The 19,858-nt window shown below is 36.7% G+C and overlaps 1 protein-coding gene, 1 long non-coding RNA gene and 1 pseudogene across 3 annotated transcripts in view; 2 read left to right on the top strand and 1 right to left on the bottom strand.

Moving 5' to 3' along the window:
• Positions 1-19,858, bottom strand: part of LOC116657550 — a 47,249-nt gene that overhangs the window by 15,633 nt on the left and 11,758 nt on the right. The window lies entirely within an intron of this gene.
• On the top strand, positions 377-18,839 carry ADH4 (alcohol dehydrogenase 4 (class II), pi polypeptide). Of its 2 annotated transcripts, XM_006191278.3 has the most exons (9): positions 377-476; positions 2,933-3,034; positions 4,157-4,298; positions 5,739-5,826; positions 7,563-7,794; positions 11,430-11,690; positions 12,117-12,252; positions 12,733-12,871; positions 18,627-18,839. In XM_006191278.3, the coding sequence occupies exons 1-9, from the start codon at positions 459-461 to the stop codon at positions 18,649-18,651; spliced, it is 1,143 nt and encodes a 380-aa protein (XP_006191340.2). In that variant the 5' UTR covers positions 377-458; the 3' UTR covers positions 18,652-18,839. The 2 variants fall into 2 exon arrangements, with proteins under 2 accessions (XP_006191340.2, XP_032316217.1); XM_032460326.1 differs by lacking the exon at positions 12,733-12,871.
• Positions 12,878-18,620, top strand: LOC106730465 (annotated as a pseudogene).

The following is a 19,858-nucleotide window of genomic DNA, read 5'->3' as shown; positions in this document are numbered from 1 at the left end:
TAAACTGTATTGTGTAGAGAAGCATAAATCATAAAGAAATGCACGGAAATTATTATTAGGGTTGTGAAAGAGAAGGTGGGTAAAGGAGGGATTCTGGGGCCCTGGCAATATCCTTTACTTTATTAATTGTTTGTTAACTTACCTCATAGGTTTAACGACCTTTTCTCTTATCTTATATTTTGCAATAAAAGAAGAAAAAACAAACAAAAAATCTCCAAATAACAGTTGGAAGTAATGGGGGTTTGCAGCTCAAATATGCCAGCACAAATGACGTGGAGAGAGAAGGGCAGAGTTGCAGATTACAGCAACAAAAAGGAGAGAAGATGATTGGAGAATAAAAGAGCAGAAATAGTATTTATTCACAGAAAATTCATTACAGGACATGAAGTAACCAAGATAGAAGTAGAACAGTTTCTTAAATCAGAAAGAAACTTCCAAGGCAAGATTCTCAAAGAAAAATGGGCACCAAGGGCAAAGTAAGCAAATATACTGTTTCTTTGTTCAAATCTTGTTTTGTTTTGTATGTATGTCTCTTTTTATAGATTTGCTAAAAGGAGCTTCCTTGAGAATTACTCTCAGAAAGCAGCAATTTAAAGTTGATCAAAAGCTAAGTCCCCAACAACAGATGAATGGATAAAGAAGATGTGGTATACATATATGTATAATGGAATATTACTACCCATGAAAAAGAATGAAATCTTGGCTTATGGGACAACATGGATGGACCTCAACGGTATCATGCTAAGTGAAAAAAGTCATACAGAGAAAGACAAATATTGTATGATTTCACTTATATGTGGAATCTAAAAACCAAAACAAATGACCAAACATAACAAAATAGAAACAGAATCATAGATACAGAGAACAAACAGGTGATTGTCCAGGGGGTGGGGATGGGGGTTTGGGAGCTGAAAGAAATAGGTGAGGAAAATTAAGAGGTGCAAACTTCCATTTGTAAAATAAATGAGTTATAAGTATGAAACGCACAGTGTGAGGAATATAGTCAATATGTAATATCTTTGTATGGTGACAGATGGTAACTAGATTTATCATGGTAATTATTTTGAAGTATAGAAACATCAAATCACTATGTTGTGTACCAGGAACTAACATAGTGTTATGGTCAATTATACTTCAAAAACAAACAAACTCATAGAAAAAGAGATCAGGTTTGTGGTTACCAAAGGTGGGAGGTGGGGGGAGGAAGAATTGGATGAAGACAGTCAAAAGGTACAAAATTCCAATTATAAGACAAATAAAGTATTAGGGATGTAATGTACAACATGATTGATTAACATAATTAACACTGTTGTATGTCATATATGAAAGTTGTTAAGAGAGTAAATCCTAAGAGTTATCATAAGGAAAAAAATTTTTTCTGTTTCTTTAATTTTGTATCTATATGAGATAATGGATATTCACTAAACTTATCATGGTCATCATTTCATGATGTATATAAGTCAACTCATTATGCTACATATATTTTAAACTTATACAATGCTGTATATCAATTATATCTCAATAAAATGGGAAGAAAAAATAAAGTTGATCAAAAAGATACGTGACCCTCATGCTAAGAATTTACTCTAAGAAATAACTGTAAATTTGCCAAAATGCTTACTACAAGGGTGTTCAAATAAATATTATTATAATGGCCAAAAAAAGAGAGATTTGAGTAACACCTTCACAATCATAAAATAAAATTTGCATTTGTTGGAAATAATGTTAGAAAAGAATATGGAAAATATTAATAGGTGGAAGAAAGTAGATTACAAAACATTACTTACAATATGGTCCCATGTGGAAAAACTCAAAATATTTACTTCAAAATCATAAAATGAGTGACAAAATTACAGATATATTGTTTCTTTTTTTATTTGAATTTTGAAACTTTCCATAATTAACATATGTTGTACTTGTCATAAGACAAATGATAGTTAAAATATAATTCAAAACTGCATAACAGGTATTTAAAAATATGTATTTTTGTGAACAAAGACTGGGAAAATCATACCAAAAGTAAAAATAGTAGTATTAGAATGAAGGAGTGTAGGTTTGTTTTTCCCACTTCCCTTCAATGTTACTTATATTCTAAATTAAAAGTATAATATTAAGAGGCTAAAATGTTTTTAATCTGGGGATTATAGAACCTTTAATGCTTAATTTCTTTTCATACATTTATATTCAAAGAGGTAAAATTTTTATTTAATTTATATTCTACTGATAAATTTAATAATTATGTAAGCCTCACTTCTCAAACTTTTATGTGCATATAAATCACATGGGGATCTTATCCAAATGCAGGTTTTGATTCAGTGGATTTGGGGCAGGGCTTGTAGGGCTAGCAAATTCCCAGGTGGTATCCATAACTGCTGGTGTCAGGGAGGTTAACATTTGAATAGCAAAGATGAAAAACACATCTATGCTCTAGCAATAAGGATTCATATAACACAGATCTGATAACAATTTGTTCAATCAACAAATACATACTGGTCATCTACCCTGTCCAAATCCTCTAAATTTATTGTCTCTGTTCTGGAGAAAAAAAAAATCAAGGCTTTAAACTTTAATACACCTGCTCTTTTCAAAACTTAATGCAGAAGTTGACTTCTTATTTTCAATTACATTCACTTGTCTTTAAAATAATATAACTATACGTAACATCCAGCCACAAACTCCAAAACTCTTTCATGAAATAATGGCATCAAAATGCTCTTTAATTTTTCCCATGATATTGTCTCTCTCTCTCTCTCTCTCTCTCTCTCTCTCTCTCTCTCTCTCTCTCTCTCTCTCCCCCTCCCTCTCCCCCCACCTCTCTCTCTCTCTCCCCCACTTCTAATCTTTCCCCCTCTCTCACTTCCCTCTTCTCCTCCCTTCTCCCCCTACCCCCTCTGCCCCTCTCTCCCTCTCTCCCTTTCTCCCTCTTCCTCAGGTTATTAAATGCAAAGCAGCTGTCGCCTGGGAAGCAAACAAGCCTCTCAGTATTGAAGAGGTGGAGGTAGCTCCCCCCAAAGCTCATGAAGTTCGAATTCAGGTGAGTGTGGACTTTCCCAGGGCAGGACAGATGGAGATTTGGTTTCTGTCAGGTCAAGCCTATGTGGTACAGCTGAGAGTGCCAAGAGTTTCCACTACGGGGGAATTACATTTTTAGGTTCATATTAAAAGCAAGCATTGGTTCATTCTCGGTTTCAGCATGAAAAAAGAAAAAACAAATAAACAAACAAAGAGGCATTATCCCATTATCCCCAGAAAGAGTGAATTATAATTATTTGTCAGTTGTTCTTGACAATGGGCTTAAATCTAATTGAACTGTCTTAACATTAATCATTAACCCTAAGAATCAGACAAAGGAATTCATTTTAGATTAGAATTAGGTACATTTTCTTTTTGTTTTCCAGTTGCCAGTTATTGGAAAGTGTTATTAAAAGGAAGACTCAGATTGTGGTTCAAAACAAGGAAAGATCTGAAGTGCTGCCCTGGGCAGCATAGAGGTCTTGGGTGCCCAGGGCAGGGGACAAGCGCGAGATAGCAGGGAGAAGAGAGGGCATTGAGCAGAGAGGGACCATATGCAACAAAATGGATGAATTTCTCCATTTTCCCCACAGCTGACCTGGCTTATATTTTTCCTCAGGATCACCACAGTAAGAGTTTATCCATGAGAATGAGTGGGATATCCTCATGAACAGAATCCTGAAGGTTTACAGGGAAACATTCATAATTAATTTAGGCAATTCTTTATTTGACATCTCCCTTTTAACAATAAAAGTTTTGTTACCTCAATTTTATTTCATGTAGTTTCAACAAAATTTGAACAAGCCCTAGAAACCTGTGTTCCCTCCACTCCCTCTACCTAATAGACTTTAACTTTTCCCTATTACCTCTGATCTCGCCTCTCCTGGAGACAGTAACTGCCAATTCTACCTCTTTGCATGATTTTCCAGGGACAGTAAAGGAAGAAAACAAAGATGCATTAAGAAGAAAGAATATATCTTAATGTATTTGAATTGTTCTTTTTTTTTTTTCAAAGTACAATTTTTTCATTGAGCTCTAAGAGTGTTATAAAGTTTCAAGGTGACACTGGAACTAAAGTAATCCTCCTAACCACACCAGTAATATAATTACAGAAACAAGACTCAAGTCTGTGGTTGCTTTGTAGATAATCGCCACTACCCTGTGCCACACTGATGCCCACATGATCCATCCTCAATATGAAGGGGCTTTTTTCCCAGTGATCCTTGGCCATGAGGCTGCAGGAATTGTGGAAAGTGTTGGGCCAGAAGTGACCAACTTCAAACCAGGTATTTTATTTTCTGATTCCAATTAAAGGAAAATTTCAGGATATTTCAGGGATAATTCCTGATACAGCCCTGCCTTTTCATGTTATAACTGGTATTTATTTACATAAGGGGACCATCTTTTCCAAAGCAAAACTGAGACACACAATCTATAACAGATTAATGAGACAGAATATTTGCAATCAGAACTGTCTAACAAAGTCTGGGAAATATGATCACCTTGTTTACAGATAGCACTGAGAAATTGTCCTATGAAAATCCTACAAGGTGAGCTTACACTGAAGCTTCCATGGAGGCACAAATGACAATTTATAACAAACTTCCCTAAATAAAACAGAAAACTATTTTAATATGATAAGAAATTAAAAGAATGATAGTTTATAGATAGCTTAAGTGAGAAATATGCATATGTCAATGTTAGCTTAAATGTCTTTTTGGAAGTTTGTAAGATAAAAATAATATGCATATAAAGTATGTCAATAACTGAAATTATTTACTTTACATTTTGTAACAGATCCACCAAATACTGGAATATGAGCTATGTAATCTTCACTTATCAGGCAGGATGAACCATTTCATTCTTTCCTCTTTTAATGAGGACACTCCAAGCTTAGAGGTATATTAGTGTCTTTCCATTCCAAACAAGCTTATGGAAATAAATTGCTCTCCAAAATTTGGCATCCATGAAGAAGTATGGCCAATGTAGTCCCAGCTCTGCCACTCACTGGCTGTGTTACCATAGCCAGTTAAGTCACTTTAAAGTGTCTCAGCTCAGATTTCTGTTTTCTAAAGTAGGGACAATAATAGTACCCATCTCAAAGGGTTGTTCTGAGAATTAAATGGGATCATACATGCAAGCAGTTAGAATGATGACTGGCATGTAATAAATGCTGAACAAATGTTAATTATCATTATTAGACCTTGGTCATCAGAGGATAAAAGTCATTATTAAATTAAAATTGAATAAAAATTAGAAAAATGTAGAATTTGAGAGTGAATTAAATGGTAAAACATGGAGAAGATGTATAGTTTACTCTCCATATCTAGCCTATTGCCCACTCCTATTATATAAGGATGCCCTATTCCATGCAGGATGTTTAGAAATGTAATAAATAACGGTCATGATATAATAAATAATAGTCATGATGCAGAATGTTGCAATGCAGCAGAGGCTCAGACAGGACCCTGCACTTGATGATATCAATATAGATGCATTGCTCAACTGCCCAGCAGAGAAACAAAACAAAACAAAACAAAGATAGAATATGCAATATTTGGGAGAATCAGCAATCTTGTAGGTTAACAAAATATTGTAGCCACGTATACTTCCCACTGAATATAAAATGTATACCATAAAGAATGGTGTTTTCCACCAATTCATCTAGTAGAAACTAGTTATAAGTAACATCTTAGGCATCATCCAACACATGGCCTTTTTTCTAGGTGACAAAGTAATTCCACTCTACATGCCTCAATGTGGAAAATGCAAGTTTTGTCTGAGTCCACACACAAATTTTTGTGGAAAACTTAGGTAAGCTCCATAAACTATTAATAAGAGTATAAATTGGTACAAGTACGCTCAGCAGTACATTGGCAATACATAAATGGAGTTGAAGATGTGCATACTTTCTACTTACCAATTCTAGGTGTGCACAAAAAACTGTTGCAAAATCACCCAACACACTAGAATGATCATTGCAACACTGTAATAGCAAGCAATTGAAAAAGGGCCAAATGTTCATCAGTAAGAGAACAGATTAACAAATTGCTATGCAGTAACACAATGGAATTACTATATAACAATAAGAAAAGCTAAACTTGCTCTAAAAGTATCAACATAGAATAACCTCACACATACAACGTTAATGGAAAGAAGCAACTTGCTGAGGAAAATTTAATAAGGGGTCATTTACAAAAACAATACCATATATTGCTTATGGTTCGTGTGTGTGTGTGTGTGTGTGTGTGTGTGGCAAAGGTATTTATCACCAGAAGGATAAATGCCAAATTCAGAATAATAGCTACTTCTGCAGGGGATGAGAGAGGAATGCAATGAGTTATAGTAAAGTAATGTATTTCAAGGCCACATAGATATGTCTTGGAGCTAGATTTTGAACCTAGGCAGTCCGGCTCCAAAAGTCTTAATTGCCTTACTCTTTACAGAGACTGTAGAAAGAGCTATTCGTCCTTAATGCTAATTGAAACTAGTTATTTCAAAAGCTAAAATTTTACTACTCCTACATCTATTACTGTGACTCAATTTCCTCATCTATAAAATGACAACAATAATAATGCCTATTTCACAGGGTGGTTGCAGATATTCAAAGAATGAATACAGCCTTTGGCAAACCAATGAAATAATAAATTTTGACAATGACCATCAATTCTTTCTAATGTCACAAAAATAGAGATAAGGTATTACGTGCCTCCAAGTGAAAATGTACACCACTTTAGAAATAGTCCTACAAAAACATAAAACCTGAATTAGATCCAAGCATTTAAATCAAAAATACTATTTTAGAGGAAATACAGGGATGGAGAAACATGTTAAACTAGCTTACAGAAATGTAATTAGAAAAATCTAAAGTGAGGAGAATTTTGTAGGACAAATGACTGTTCCTTCAACAAATAAATTGGAGGGAGAAAATAAGGGAGGGGGTAAGAACCTATAAATGAAAAGAGACAAGAGACACAACAACTAAATGCAATGTGTAGAACTGAAAAAATCTTTATCTTTTAGACACATATACTGAAATATTTACAAATGAAATAGAGATGTCTGGGATTTACTTCAAAATAGTCCAACATGGGGAGGGTAGGTGCTGGTGTGGAGGAGCAGGTAATAGATGAAACTAGATCAACCATGAGTTGATAATTGCTAAAGCTGTGAGATGGTTATATGGTTCATTTTACTATTCTTTGTACTTTCATTTATCTTTGAGTTTTCCAGAATAAAGTTTTTAATAGAGACATAAAAGAGTAATTGGCACCTAAGAGTTAAAAGAGTTCCTGGCACATAAGAAGCATTCAGTAAAAAGTGTATTATTATTGTCATTATCTTCAAACTACTTCTGGTATATGTTTAGGTGAAGAGTCTCAAGTCATTTTCTCAACTTTTCCATCGAATAAAATTATCATAACAAATATATAACGACTACTAATTTTTTCAGGCAAGTAATCAGTGGTCCATCTACTTTCTCTCCCTCTCTCTCTCTCTCTCTCTCTCTCTCTCTCTCTCTCTCTCTCTCTTTCTGTATTTTTTTCTAGGAATTTCAGAAATCCTTTTGATGATCAAAAACTAATGGAAGACAAAAGCAGCAGGTTTACCTGCAAAGAAAAACCAATTTACCATTTCATGGGGACCAGTACCTTCTCTCAGTACACTGTAGTGTCAGATACTAATCTTGTCAAAGTAGATGATGACGCCAATTTAGAGAGAGTTTGTCTCCTTGGATGTGCATTTTCTACTGGCTATGGAGCTGTAGTCAACGTTGCCAAGGTAAAATGGTTAATCGCCAGGTTGCGTAAAATAGAAGTTACTGGGAGGCAGCATGCTAAAGCAGCCAGAGTTATCTTCAAAACCTGGATCTGTCATGTATTACCTCTGTGATTTTAGGCAAGTTATTTAACCTCTCTACTCCTGTCTCTCTACAGTAATATCTACTACATATAGTTCTGGGAATAATTAAATCATATTACATGTGTAAGACATCTGGCCCAGAGGTTAGCATATAGTTGGCACCCAGTTCATGTTAATTTCTTTTCCTTTACTAGCACCATAGATTATATACCATCCCTGATTTAAACACAGCCTGCTTAAATATGTCCCCTAATTACGAATGCTCGTCCTTGGACAGCAGACCCAGTCCAGAGACAGCAGAAACCCCCACCCATCTCCATATAGCCACCCTACTTTCTCCCTGACCTTTGCAGATTCCTCTCCCTCCAACTGTAATAATTCATTCTGCTTCTCACCCTATACCTTTGTGGCTTTGAGGAAGGGTCTCAGACGGCAGCCCTAATGGTAGCAAGATGCATCCCTGGAATCCCATGTCAGAATTTAGAAACTTTTACAAAGCTCTTTAACTGAGAGATCAGAGAGATGTCAATATCGCTTGGATGCCTCAAATAACCTCCTTATTTAAACCTCCTTGACATCAATCTTTATCCCTTGACTCTAAACTGCACAAAGCAACCAGAGTGGTCTTTCTAAACAACAAATGTGAAAATTTCACACCCCTTTCCCTATTCCCCTCTTCCTTCAGTATGCTACAGTCATTCTCCATTTCTTCATTTCATGGCTCACTGTTCCCCTGGGCCTGACCCCCAGTCTCTGGGCTCTGAACTGTGGCCTCTGGACTTTTCATACCTGACGACTCCCACCAATGCTGCCTGGAAAGCTCCCCCAGTTCTTCTGGCTGACTCCATTTATTTGTCACTTCCTATTGGAAACTTACTCCAGCCTCCTGGGCACCCTTTGGATGTCCCTCCCAGTTTCCCCTGAAGTATCTGTATCTATCCCTGTCTTTCTTCTATCACGCTATGGAGAGATTTCCCATTTACTTCTCCTTCCTATTAGACTAGTTGCTCCTTAAGGGCAAGAATTCTCTCTTTCATTGCGATATCTCCAGAGTCTAGCCCTGTGCCTAGCACATAGTAGGACCTTGATAACTTCTCAGCAAATGAATGAATAAAGCCAAGTTCATGTACAACCCCTAAAACATCTTCAGCTTTGCAATCCAAATATTCCTTTTTATCAGATCGCTTAGAGTTGTTCAGTGTCAAGGAAATAAATTCAGTCTAACCAAATAAAGAGGCTGATCTAATAGCCAGAATATCAAGATGTGACTTTCCTTTGAGAATTATATCAGCCAAGCAGATAGGATTGCTACTCTTGGCTCTCAGTATATTATCTCCCTCTAAAAATTCACTCACTCATTCATTCATTCATTAACAAAAATTAAAAACTATATGGAAATTCAAACTATACTCAGAAGGCTCCTGGAGGAAGGGTGTTGTTAGTTGGGTGGAGTTAAGAGCCAACGTGACCTTGGCAGTCAGGCATATTTTCCTCTAGGTAACATTGGAGACACAGGGAAGAATTATTGCTCTTTGCCTCCCCACCCCCACTGCCCTTTTCTGGAGTCTGTGCTATCACCTACTGTTCTAGTCTTTCTTCAGGAGTATTAACACTAGAGATTCAGCCACAATTTTCTTTTAAATCTGGTCAAAGCTCACCTAAACTTCCAGGACCCGCTCTTCCTGCTGTTGAGGAACAGCTAAACCACTTCATGAGATGCTCAAAGAAAACTGGTAGGAACAAGAAGTGAAGTATCAGTAATTCTAGTCAAAAGGCAAGAGCTTTAATAATGTTTAATTTACTTCTGGGAAGAAAAGTGATGCAACAACTCTGATTAATTATCTAGGAACCCTATCCCCCCAGCATCCTCAGAACTCCTAGTTCTTTTAAATCTGCTTGTATCCTTTACTGCCAAATTAATCACATTTCACAGAGATATATGGAAGCATGAAAATGACTGTAACAGTGTTGTTTGCTGATGGATAATCACCCACTATTCATAATCCTATGTTTAAGTGGAGGATACTATATAATGACCCCCCCCCCCCAGAACTACAATGAAAGACACTTTTACACACAGGAGTCCAGTTGTATAATACAATTGGTGCAGTGCATTCAATTTATGCACTGTTGTGAGCTATGTACAACTACTGCATACAACATTACTTCAATGAAAAATGCAAAAAAAAATGCATCCTACTTTCAGTGAGACTTACTTGCAAACTTTTTAACACAGTCTCTAGAGAATATATTTGGAAATATACTAAACACATGCCACAAACTCACAGTAAATAGTACACAGTGTATATAGAACAAAATTCTGAATATTTGCAAAATACACATTTTACTTCACCTGAGTAGCAAAAGCCAGTGTCGGCATGCCTAAAATCGCATGTAAGTTAAAGTAAAATATATGTATTCTCTCTGTTCCTTAATAATTTTGTTTCCAATTTAGAATGTATCAGTACTCCCCTTGGGCACATTTTCTCTTTCCCTTTTGCTTACACTTTAATTCTAAGTTTTTCATCACCATTAGAAAGTATTAGTTGAGCATCTCTCTGTATAGTAATTTTATTTTGCCACTATACCACTCTACAAAATAACATATTCCAACTACAGCAGCTTTCCTTATCATCTTATATATGATGTTTCTATTTAATTCAATGTAACAAACATTTATTGAAGACCAAATATAGAGAAGATTCCTGATAACAATGTGAAAGATTACATGCCTTCAAAGATTTCACAGTCTTTGAAAGATACACATGCACACATACAAAATCAATCAAGACTAATTATAAATTGTATAATACAGAAAAAGCAAAAAGGTGGGCGTTAATTTCTAACCAAAGAATCAAGAAACGTTTCACAGGGAGAGTGTAAATTAAGCCTAGAAGTATAAGTTAGATTTTAATTAAAGTTAATACGGTGAAAAGTACATCAGGCTGAGGGAATAGCATAAAATAAGACATGACAAAAGGAAACTGCTGTAGCACTGGGACATCATGGAGATGAAGTCGGAAGGTAACGGGACCAGAAAATGAAAAACCTTCAATACCATGCAAAGAAATTCACTTCATCCATTTGAATGAAGTGATGATTTGGGATGATTGAGTTAATTTACATTTAGAGAAACATCAGTGGTCATTCAAAACCAACTATAACATTAATACAACTAAATAAGGCCTATTAGAAATATAGATGTCAAATTACTTGTGATCTATTTTTAAAAGAAACCAATAAACCCTTTTAAATGTGTAAGCTTCAGTTTTTGTTCTAACACTAATGCGGAAAGGAAAACAAGAGAATAATTTTCACTTCGGTTTGTTCCTTATGTGCTAATAATTCCATTGGTCTTCAAATGTTTCTCCAAATTTAGCCAATGATTCATCCATCTTCACATTGGCAGATTTTCCCCATTTGACCGTATCATTTAGTCTTATGACAGGCAGTCTTTTATTCATATGTTGTTCCTACCCCCACCGCACTCTGTCCCTTTAAAAAGAAGTGAGACAGGCACTTGAAAAGTTCATTTATAATTTTCTTGCCTACAGGTTACACCTGGTTCTACCTGTGCCATCTTTGGCCTAGGAGGCGTTGGTTTTGCTGCTGTAATTGGTTGTAAATTAGCAGGAGCTTCCAGAATCATAGCTATTGACATCAAAAGTGAGAAGTTTGCAAGGGCCAAAGCCCTTGGAGCTACTGATTGCCTCAATCCTGGAGACCTAGATAAGCCCATTCAGGAGGTCATCGTTGAAATCACCAATGGAGGTGTGGATTTTACCTTTGAGTGTGTAGGTGGAGCGAAAGTCATGGTATGTATATTTTTATGATAGGGTGTAATAAATATCACTTATTAACATTAATAAACATTGATGTATGTGCACATAAATATATTTATATTTAATATAAATATATATGTGTATAAATGTTTATATAAGCAATGGTTATTAATACTATATTAGATACTATTATGTTACATAACATATAATTAATTTTATTAATAAATATTACTAATTATTACTTAATATTAATGTGTTACTAATGTGTGTTTTTTCTTCCACATGAAATTCAGCAAAAAATTTTAGAAAAAACTTAGAAATGAAGACCCATAATATTATGACCTCATTAGCTGGAGTCCCATTATTTTATAAGCAGAGTTGTATAAATTTTCCCTAAAGCATTGTACATACCCACACTGGAATTCATGTTCTACTTTTCGTTTTTGTTTGACCTTCCAGAGAGCAGCCATGGACAGCATAACAGTAGGTGGGGGATTATGTACAGTCATTGGAGTAAACGTTGGTGACAACGGATTGAATATTTCTGCAATGGAGCTATTAATGGGCCGTACCCTAACAGGAACAAGCTTTGGTGGTCAGTTTATTTTTTTCTTTTAATTTTTTCCACAGTGGTACTCAAATTCTTATAATGAAGATTATTGAACACAAAGGAAAATAATTTGTTGTTTAAATATTGAATGCCTAGAACATATCTGTTGATTACATGAAAGCTATTTATTCTACTAGTTAGTTAAAAGTAAATGGAGTTTGTATAGAAGGATAACTATAATTTGCAAACTGAAATTCGATTTCCATTAAAATGGACCAATATAGGGGAACAAAAGGTAAACTTTGATGAAATTGAGATAATTCCTTATCTAGAAATAAAAAATAATCTTGAATTTTTCTTATAAAAAATTTGATAAAAGTACAAAAAATTAAAGATGGTGAGGAGATAATCTATTTGTAGCAATCCAAATTTGACCTAATAATATCATTCATTTGAGAAACACTGATTAAACTACCTCTTCATGTCAAGCACCATGTCTTTATTTGGCATTTTGGCCAATTACAGGTTGGAAAGGTATGGAGTCTGTTCCAAAGCTAGCTGCTGACTACAAGAATAAGAAATTCAATCTGGATGCACTGGTGTCCCATACCCTCCCTTTTGACAAAATCAGTGAGGCATTTGACCTAATGTACCAAGGAAAAAGGTAAATTACCAAACAGATGGGGGAGCAGTTTGAAAAACCCTGATGATGATTCTATTTTCATTGGACGTTAAAAACTAACCAGTTTGTCTTTTCTGACACTCTCCAAATCATCAGAAGTACTCAATGGGCTTAAAAGATTAAATAGTGACCATTTGGAGAAAAGCCTCCTACTCCATTTCCATAATGTACATGGCCATGCACTATTCTAATAAGAGTGATGGTATGAATTGACACAAATTTTTCATTTTCACAAACAATTAATTGTTAACTCAAGTAGGGCTGCTCCCTAGAGAAAGAGATTTCTACAGTGTAATGCCAGGTTCCCTTAGTACAATATAGCCCTGGGTCTGGAATCATTATGGTCTGCAATTGACACAGAACGCCCACTCCAGGCCCTTCATTATCAGAATCAGGTGATTCTGAAAATATGAGCAGTGAGTGGCAGGTGTCAACTCTTATTCTCTTGCTTTGTTATGGGAGTCCTATAAGTGCATTCTGATCCACAATTTTAGCTATATTCTGTTCCCTTGGCATAAACCCTAAGGACTGATTTATAGAAATTCCCAACTGGGTGATCCCTAGTAACTGGGGAGTAAGACTAGGATCAATAATTTTGGTTAAAATAATCAACCAGAGCATTGGTCAATAGAAGGAAGGACAAAACACCAGGAACAGTGTTGCATAGAGAAGATGCAAAAAGGCAACAAAAAGAAAAGACATCACAAAAGAGACAGGGTAAAAACATATAGTTAAATGACAGGAGTTTGAAACAGGGAATAAATGTTGCAAAAGAAGAAAACAGATCCATGGTGTGAGGACCCAGGACACTTCCTGGGGAAGAAACCTTAGAAAATATCCCTACTGACATGAACTCCCTAACTTGCAAAGGTTTTAGCTGCAATATCAAAAAGAAGTTCAATAAAAAGAAAAGAAATGATCCCTGCTTGGTGTGGTGAGGATGATTTTCTTTGCAATTAAGGAGCAGACTCTTGTTTTCACTCTGAGTACCAGGAGGTTCAAAGGTTTGGAAAGAGATAGCTTAGCAGAAAAGGAATGTGGGCAGGAGAAATTGAATCTCTTGCATGAATTTCTGCAAAAAAGAAATAAAGAATCAATTATGTTACTTTATGTAAATTACATAAAGAAAAAGTATTAGTGGAGGGCTACCTGGCTAAAATCAAATCCCTTTTAAATAAAGATTCGTCCTTGGAGAATGGAGCTCATGCTTTCAATTGGGAAGGGAATGGATGTCTAGAAAACAAGCGGTAAAGACCTCTGACTGAGAATAGCAGAGGAAACAAGTCCCCCAAACCCATTTCCACACTTTGCATGCCCAGAAGAAGCAAGTCTGATGGAGAAAGAGAGTCTCAAGTCTCATCTAGGTCCAGGAATATAAGGCAAGCTACCGGGCAGAACACCATCACATTTCATTTAGCAAGGAAACCTGAGAAAGAACTTGAAAGACCAAAACTGGATGATTCTCTCAATGAAGAAGAAAAAGACCAGGAAGCAAAGAGACATAAAGTCACTTCCAGAGAACCAACTGCTAGACCATTCCCTGCAGAAGAACCAGAAAGAGTAAAACCATAAACATACAAGAAAGAAGAATGAAGGGAAGGAAAAGAAGAAAAGAGACTCAGAAGTCAAACCAAAATAGAACCTAAATAGAAGTCTAAGGAGGATGCAAGACCAGGAGTTCAGGTTGAAATGGGTAGAGGAGATAAGAAAGATAAAAAGAGGCACAGAAGACAACCCAAAGATTCTAGCTGCCAGAGACCTGAAGAAAAAGAATCTGAAAGAGTAAAACCACAAGTTTCTGATTAGAAAGATGAGGATGAAAAGTTCTGGAGACTGCAAGGCCAAGATCAAAGTGACAGCAGGGAGGAGAAGAGATGCAAAACTACATTCAAAGAACCAACTGAGAAAAAAAATGGCTCAAACCAAAACAGCTGTGTCCTCCAAGACCCATCCTCTGACGTGCATTCAGTGCAGACAATATCTGGATAACACTGAACTAAAATATGAACAGCATTCCCCTGATGCAATGGATGAAATACAGTTGTTGACAAATGAGAGAATGTCTATCTTCAATGTCAAAGAATCCGGCTTTGAGAGGCTCTTCCTCAACCAAACTGACGTGCTTCAGCATGTACTATAAACACAATCACCAGTGCCTGATCAACACTAGCCTCATTAAGAAGAAAGTCCAACTCTTCTGGTTCAGCAAAATCAATACATGATGATGGCCCATCTCTTGAAAGTGATTTAATGGCAAAATTCTTGGTCCCATAAATAAATGGTGGATCACTGATTTTAAAAGAAGTGAAAAGGCTCTCATTGGCTTCAGCACCTCATCTGCCAAATATATTCTGATAGATCCCAATACACATTGATGTCCAGCATGATGCAGGAGATCTACTTAAGACAGTAGAGTTCCTGCAGAACAACCCTGACTCAACCTATAAAGACCTGATCAATAAGATTAAGGCCACTGTTCCTCCTGTGCTCATCCTGAATCAATTCACTGAGGAGTCTCTCCTTTGGCATGCCCAGTTTTTGGTGGGACAAGTAAAGAGCTATGATTAGTCTGGGGCTAGTGACAAGTGACCCATCTTCCTGATCTGCTGCATGAGAGACCTGATCAAGTTGGTGGGGACCACCCTGGGAAAGAGGCAAGCTGAAAGACTTCAGACCATTGGGCATTCTGCCAAGAAGAAAGACAAAGACCTCACAAAAGCCATCACTATCAATCTGGTCTACCAGATCTTTGACACTTTCTTCACAGAGCAAATTGAAATGGAGACTAAGAATGCCTTTAAATGCTGGCTGTGTGGCATCTGCGAGTTTTGTCAACAGCCCAAATGTAGAAAGTGTGAAGCCTATAAGGATATGGTTAAATTTGGTGGTAGGGAACAGAGCAAACAGGCTTCCTGAGAGAAGTGTTCCATTTTTTAATCCATGGCCATGAAGGATGAAGATGATGATGAAGTTGATGACAAAATCCCAGAGAAAAAGTGCATCAGGGGAAGGAAAAGAAACAGAGCAAGAATCTGATATGTTGGGTTAGAGAAGTCATCAAGACTGCTGGGGGAACTATATTCAATATCTCGTAGTAACCTATAGTGAAAAAGAATACGAAAACAAATATATGTATGTATATGTATGACTGAACTATTATGCAGTACACCAGAAATTGACACAACATTGTAAACTAACTATAGTTCAATTAAAAAAAAATAAAAGAATACTGGGAAGAAGAGTTACTATAAGAAGGTATGCATTGCCTCAGAAACCCTGGAAGTGGGGAACTGTGTCTCTGTTATTCCAAATGATTCCTCAAAACCATCCTCACGGCACTGCAGGAGGACAGCAGCAAAAGGCAGAGCTTGCATACCCACTGGTTCTGTGCTGGGATAGACAGGGTCCTCCGGGCCACATCAGATCCCCCCTGGAGCAGCTCTTGTTAGATGAACGTGAGGATGTGCAGCTTTTCACACACTCACAGCAAAGTTCCATCAGAAAACTGGGCCTTGGAGGGAGGCATGGATTCTGAGACCTTGATAACAGAGGGTAATGGGAAGACTTGTTTCTCCCAGCTGTGACATGAACAAGACCATGCAAGATTTGAGAACCCCCCAAAACTCAGTCGATGGAGAAAAAGCATAAATTCTGTATAAGCTGTGTCTGTCTGGCTGAAATGAGGCAAAAAGAAATTCCCAGGATCATGGAGCAGCTTGAGGACCTTGATGGCCAGGGTCTCTTCAGCTCAGCCACCAAGACTGGCATCCAGTATCGAGCGGGCAACAGCATGCATCTCCTCCCTGAGGCCTTCTCATTGGACCAGTCCTGTAAAATATCCACAGAAGGAGCCTGTGGATGAAGATATGTACCCTAAACACTACGAGAACTATTCCAACTATATCTAAGGCATGCCACAAGTTGGACGCCCCTGGGCCATACCAAATTGGCCACATAAAAGATCTTCTGAATCAATAAGAGCGCCCAACACAACACACAGCAAGATCAGACAACAGGTTCTACAAGTCAGCAAAGGCCTCTGTTCTTGCAGGAGGCAGCACTCCTACAGGAGGCTGTGCCTGAAAAGAGGGTTGTAACATAGCACACATAGTGTTTTAAGAGTTACATAGAGGTGGCTGTTTTTCCAAGTGTTTCTGATTATTTGGTGCGTACTGACATTGACTATATTTCATAGCCTTTGCTCTTAGGCCTCTATTTTAAAGTTGCAGAGCTCTTTCTACAAAACAAATCCATAAGCAGAAGTCCAGAGTGTGACAAAAGCAGGGATGGAATGTTGTGGGCTCCGCCTGAGGCACCCCCAAGAGAACATCAAGTTCTATTTATGACAGTCTGTGATCTGCTCCTTCCCATGAGTCCGTCCCTACTCTCAGTCCTCCTGCTCTTTCCAGGCCCCTCCTCCTTTTTCTAGAGTTTCTCTCTGTCCACACTTTCCCCAAGGTCTTGGCTTCACTCAGTCTTTTTTGGTGATCCTAATAGTGGTTAGGAGCTAACCTAAAACTAATCCATACAGATAGATACAAAGTTGCTTTACTTCTTAGTTACTATACATCAAAGATTTTCTGAAGAAAAAAGAAAAGAAAAAATACACATTATTTTTAAAGCTACACAAAGTAACTTAGGGCATAAGCCCCAGAGTATCTTGCAAAATCTCAATATCCCCATAAGACTACTCCTCAAGTTAAGAGTTATGTTGGGGTTTGGGGCCTTAGATCCTGGTTCTCATAGCTCCTCCACCACTACCCTTTTTCCCCTAGAGTTCTCCCTCATGGAATATACCCATAAGGACTGCCATGTGGTAGCCAAATGAAAAATGTTGCATTACCTTATTAATAGCTGGGCAAGCCTCCCATACTATCCCAAATAGGCCAGGTAATCAGCAGTAGAATGGAGGTTGAGGGTTAGACACCTGAATGAGGCTTCCTACTTCCCCCTGGCGCACTGAGAAGACCATCTGACTGCCCACACAGCTGGACAGGTGGCAACAGAGAAGGCAGAGGATGGGCCTTCCCAGGGATACTGACCATACAGGAAGCACAACTGAGGACTTATCCTCCTGCCACACCAACTGCATAAAAGCAAGGAAGTGGAAGGCACACAACACCCAGCTGGCCTGTTAAGGTGCAGTGACCCTGACTCATGTCATAGGTATGTATAGCTCCAGGTCCTGCAGGAAGAAAACAGTTATGCACAACAACCTGCTGATGCCAGGGATTCCCCAGCTCCAGCAGTAAGGTCCGAGATAAGAAATTCTCTGTCCTTGAGGCTTATCCCCCTTTTTGCTTCTACATGTTAAAGGGGTGATCCAGGAGCAGAAATTTTTGAGTTCTCTGAAAGTAGCAACCCAACACACCAACCACTCCCTCTTTTGATGCCAATTTGCCCTAAGCTACAGGAGAGCCAAGAGCAGTGACTGTTTCAAGTCAAAAATCTCACTACACCGGCGGCAGGCTCTACTTCTCTATAGCACCACTGGGCAACAAGGACCTTGACCAGAGTCAAGTGTGGGTTCCCAATTTTCGCCCAGCTTACTAACACCATGTGTAAAGTATTATTAATGTCATGGATGGATGACAAGATAAAGAAACTAGACAACTAGACTTAGCAAAGTGAAATATCTATAAAGAAACATTAAAACAAAAAAATAAAAATTATTTGTGGAATTTGGTTAAACTTATCATGAAAATTATACTGATTACTGTTTTATTATTATTAACAGCATTCGGACAATCCTGCTCTTTTGATGACACCAGGAACAATCTGGAATACTAGATGACTGAATCTGAACCTGTCTGGTTAATTCATAACCTGATGAACCATTAATCACCATGAATTTAAACAGATGTTTACAGTTAACATCTCAATATCAAACAGCTATAATGATTATAAAGCATTTGTATCCATAAAATATATTAATATTCCCTATGTTAAATAACTATGATAATTGATATGTTTATGAATAGAATCATATGATGTTTGGAAATTGTTTAAAACCAGTTCTGAAGAAGTGAGAGTGGAGAATAAAGGGGTCATAAATAAAACTAGATTGGCTATATGTTTATAGTTTTTTAAGTTGGGTGATAAATATATGGGGTTTCATTATACTGCTCTCTCTACTATTGTATATGTTAAAAATTTTTCCATAATAAAAAGCTTTTTACCAGAAAAAAATCACTATTAATATGTAGCATGTAACAAAATACATATATCTTTAAAATATATATCATATATAACACAAGTTACAATAATTTACAAGATACTCTTCTTTAATAAGCTGCTAAATAATTTCCTTTTTAACATCTGTTAATTTCTCTTAGCCCCACCTTACCACTGTGAACTATAATTACAAGTAGTGATCTATCAGAAACTATATAAATGAATACATATAGAGATTATTTTAAAAGAAAATACATCTATACTCTCAAATTTCCATCATTATTAAATAATTGCCCTTTTCCTCTTTGATAATACCACAATATATAATGTTTAGAGCATCACAGAGTTAACCATCTATAATCTGCACTAAGTAATCTATTTTCTATAGACGACTAGAAGTGACAAAGGACAATGTTCTTATAATAAATGTAGTAAGTAAAAATATTTATAGTTACAAGGTATAATAGATAATAAGATTTATATAAAAAGCAAATTGCAAATTTTCAAACTATTATACTTATAGATGCTACAATGGACAGTTTAAGAATAAGATAGATAATTCAGACTAGAGTAACAAAGACTAGCTCTCAATTTAGCATAACTTCTGAAACCTACCAATTTATTTATTTTTTTCATGTTTACCACACATTGAATTCTGAGAGAAGATAAACTTCTCTGAAGTTTTGGCTGAGGAAGGTAGTAATACCTCAGAGTGGAAACATATTCCTGCTTATTTAAGATTCTCTTTCATTAGAAATGGAGGCCAGAGAATTCACCTGTAAAGACTTCCTTTGT

This window comes from Camelus ferus, chromosome 2 (genome assembly GCF_009834535.1).
Source record: "Camelus ferus isolate YT-003-E chromosome 2, BCGSAC_Cfer_1.0, whole genome shotgun sequence".
In the NCBI taxonomy this organism is placed as follows: domain Eukaryota; kingdom Metazoa; phylum Chordata; class Mammalia; order Artiodactyla; family Camelidae; genus Camelus; species Camelus ferus.
Note: the sequence above shows the minus strand (reverse complement) of the source record. Positions and strands in the feature narration are given on the sequence as shown.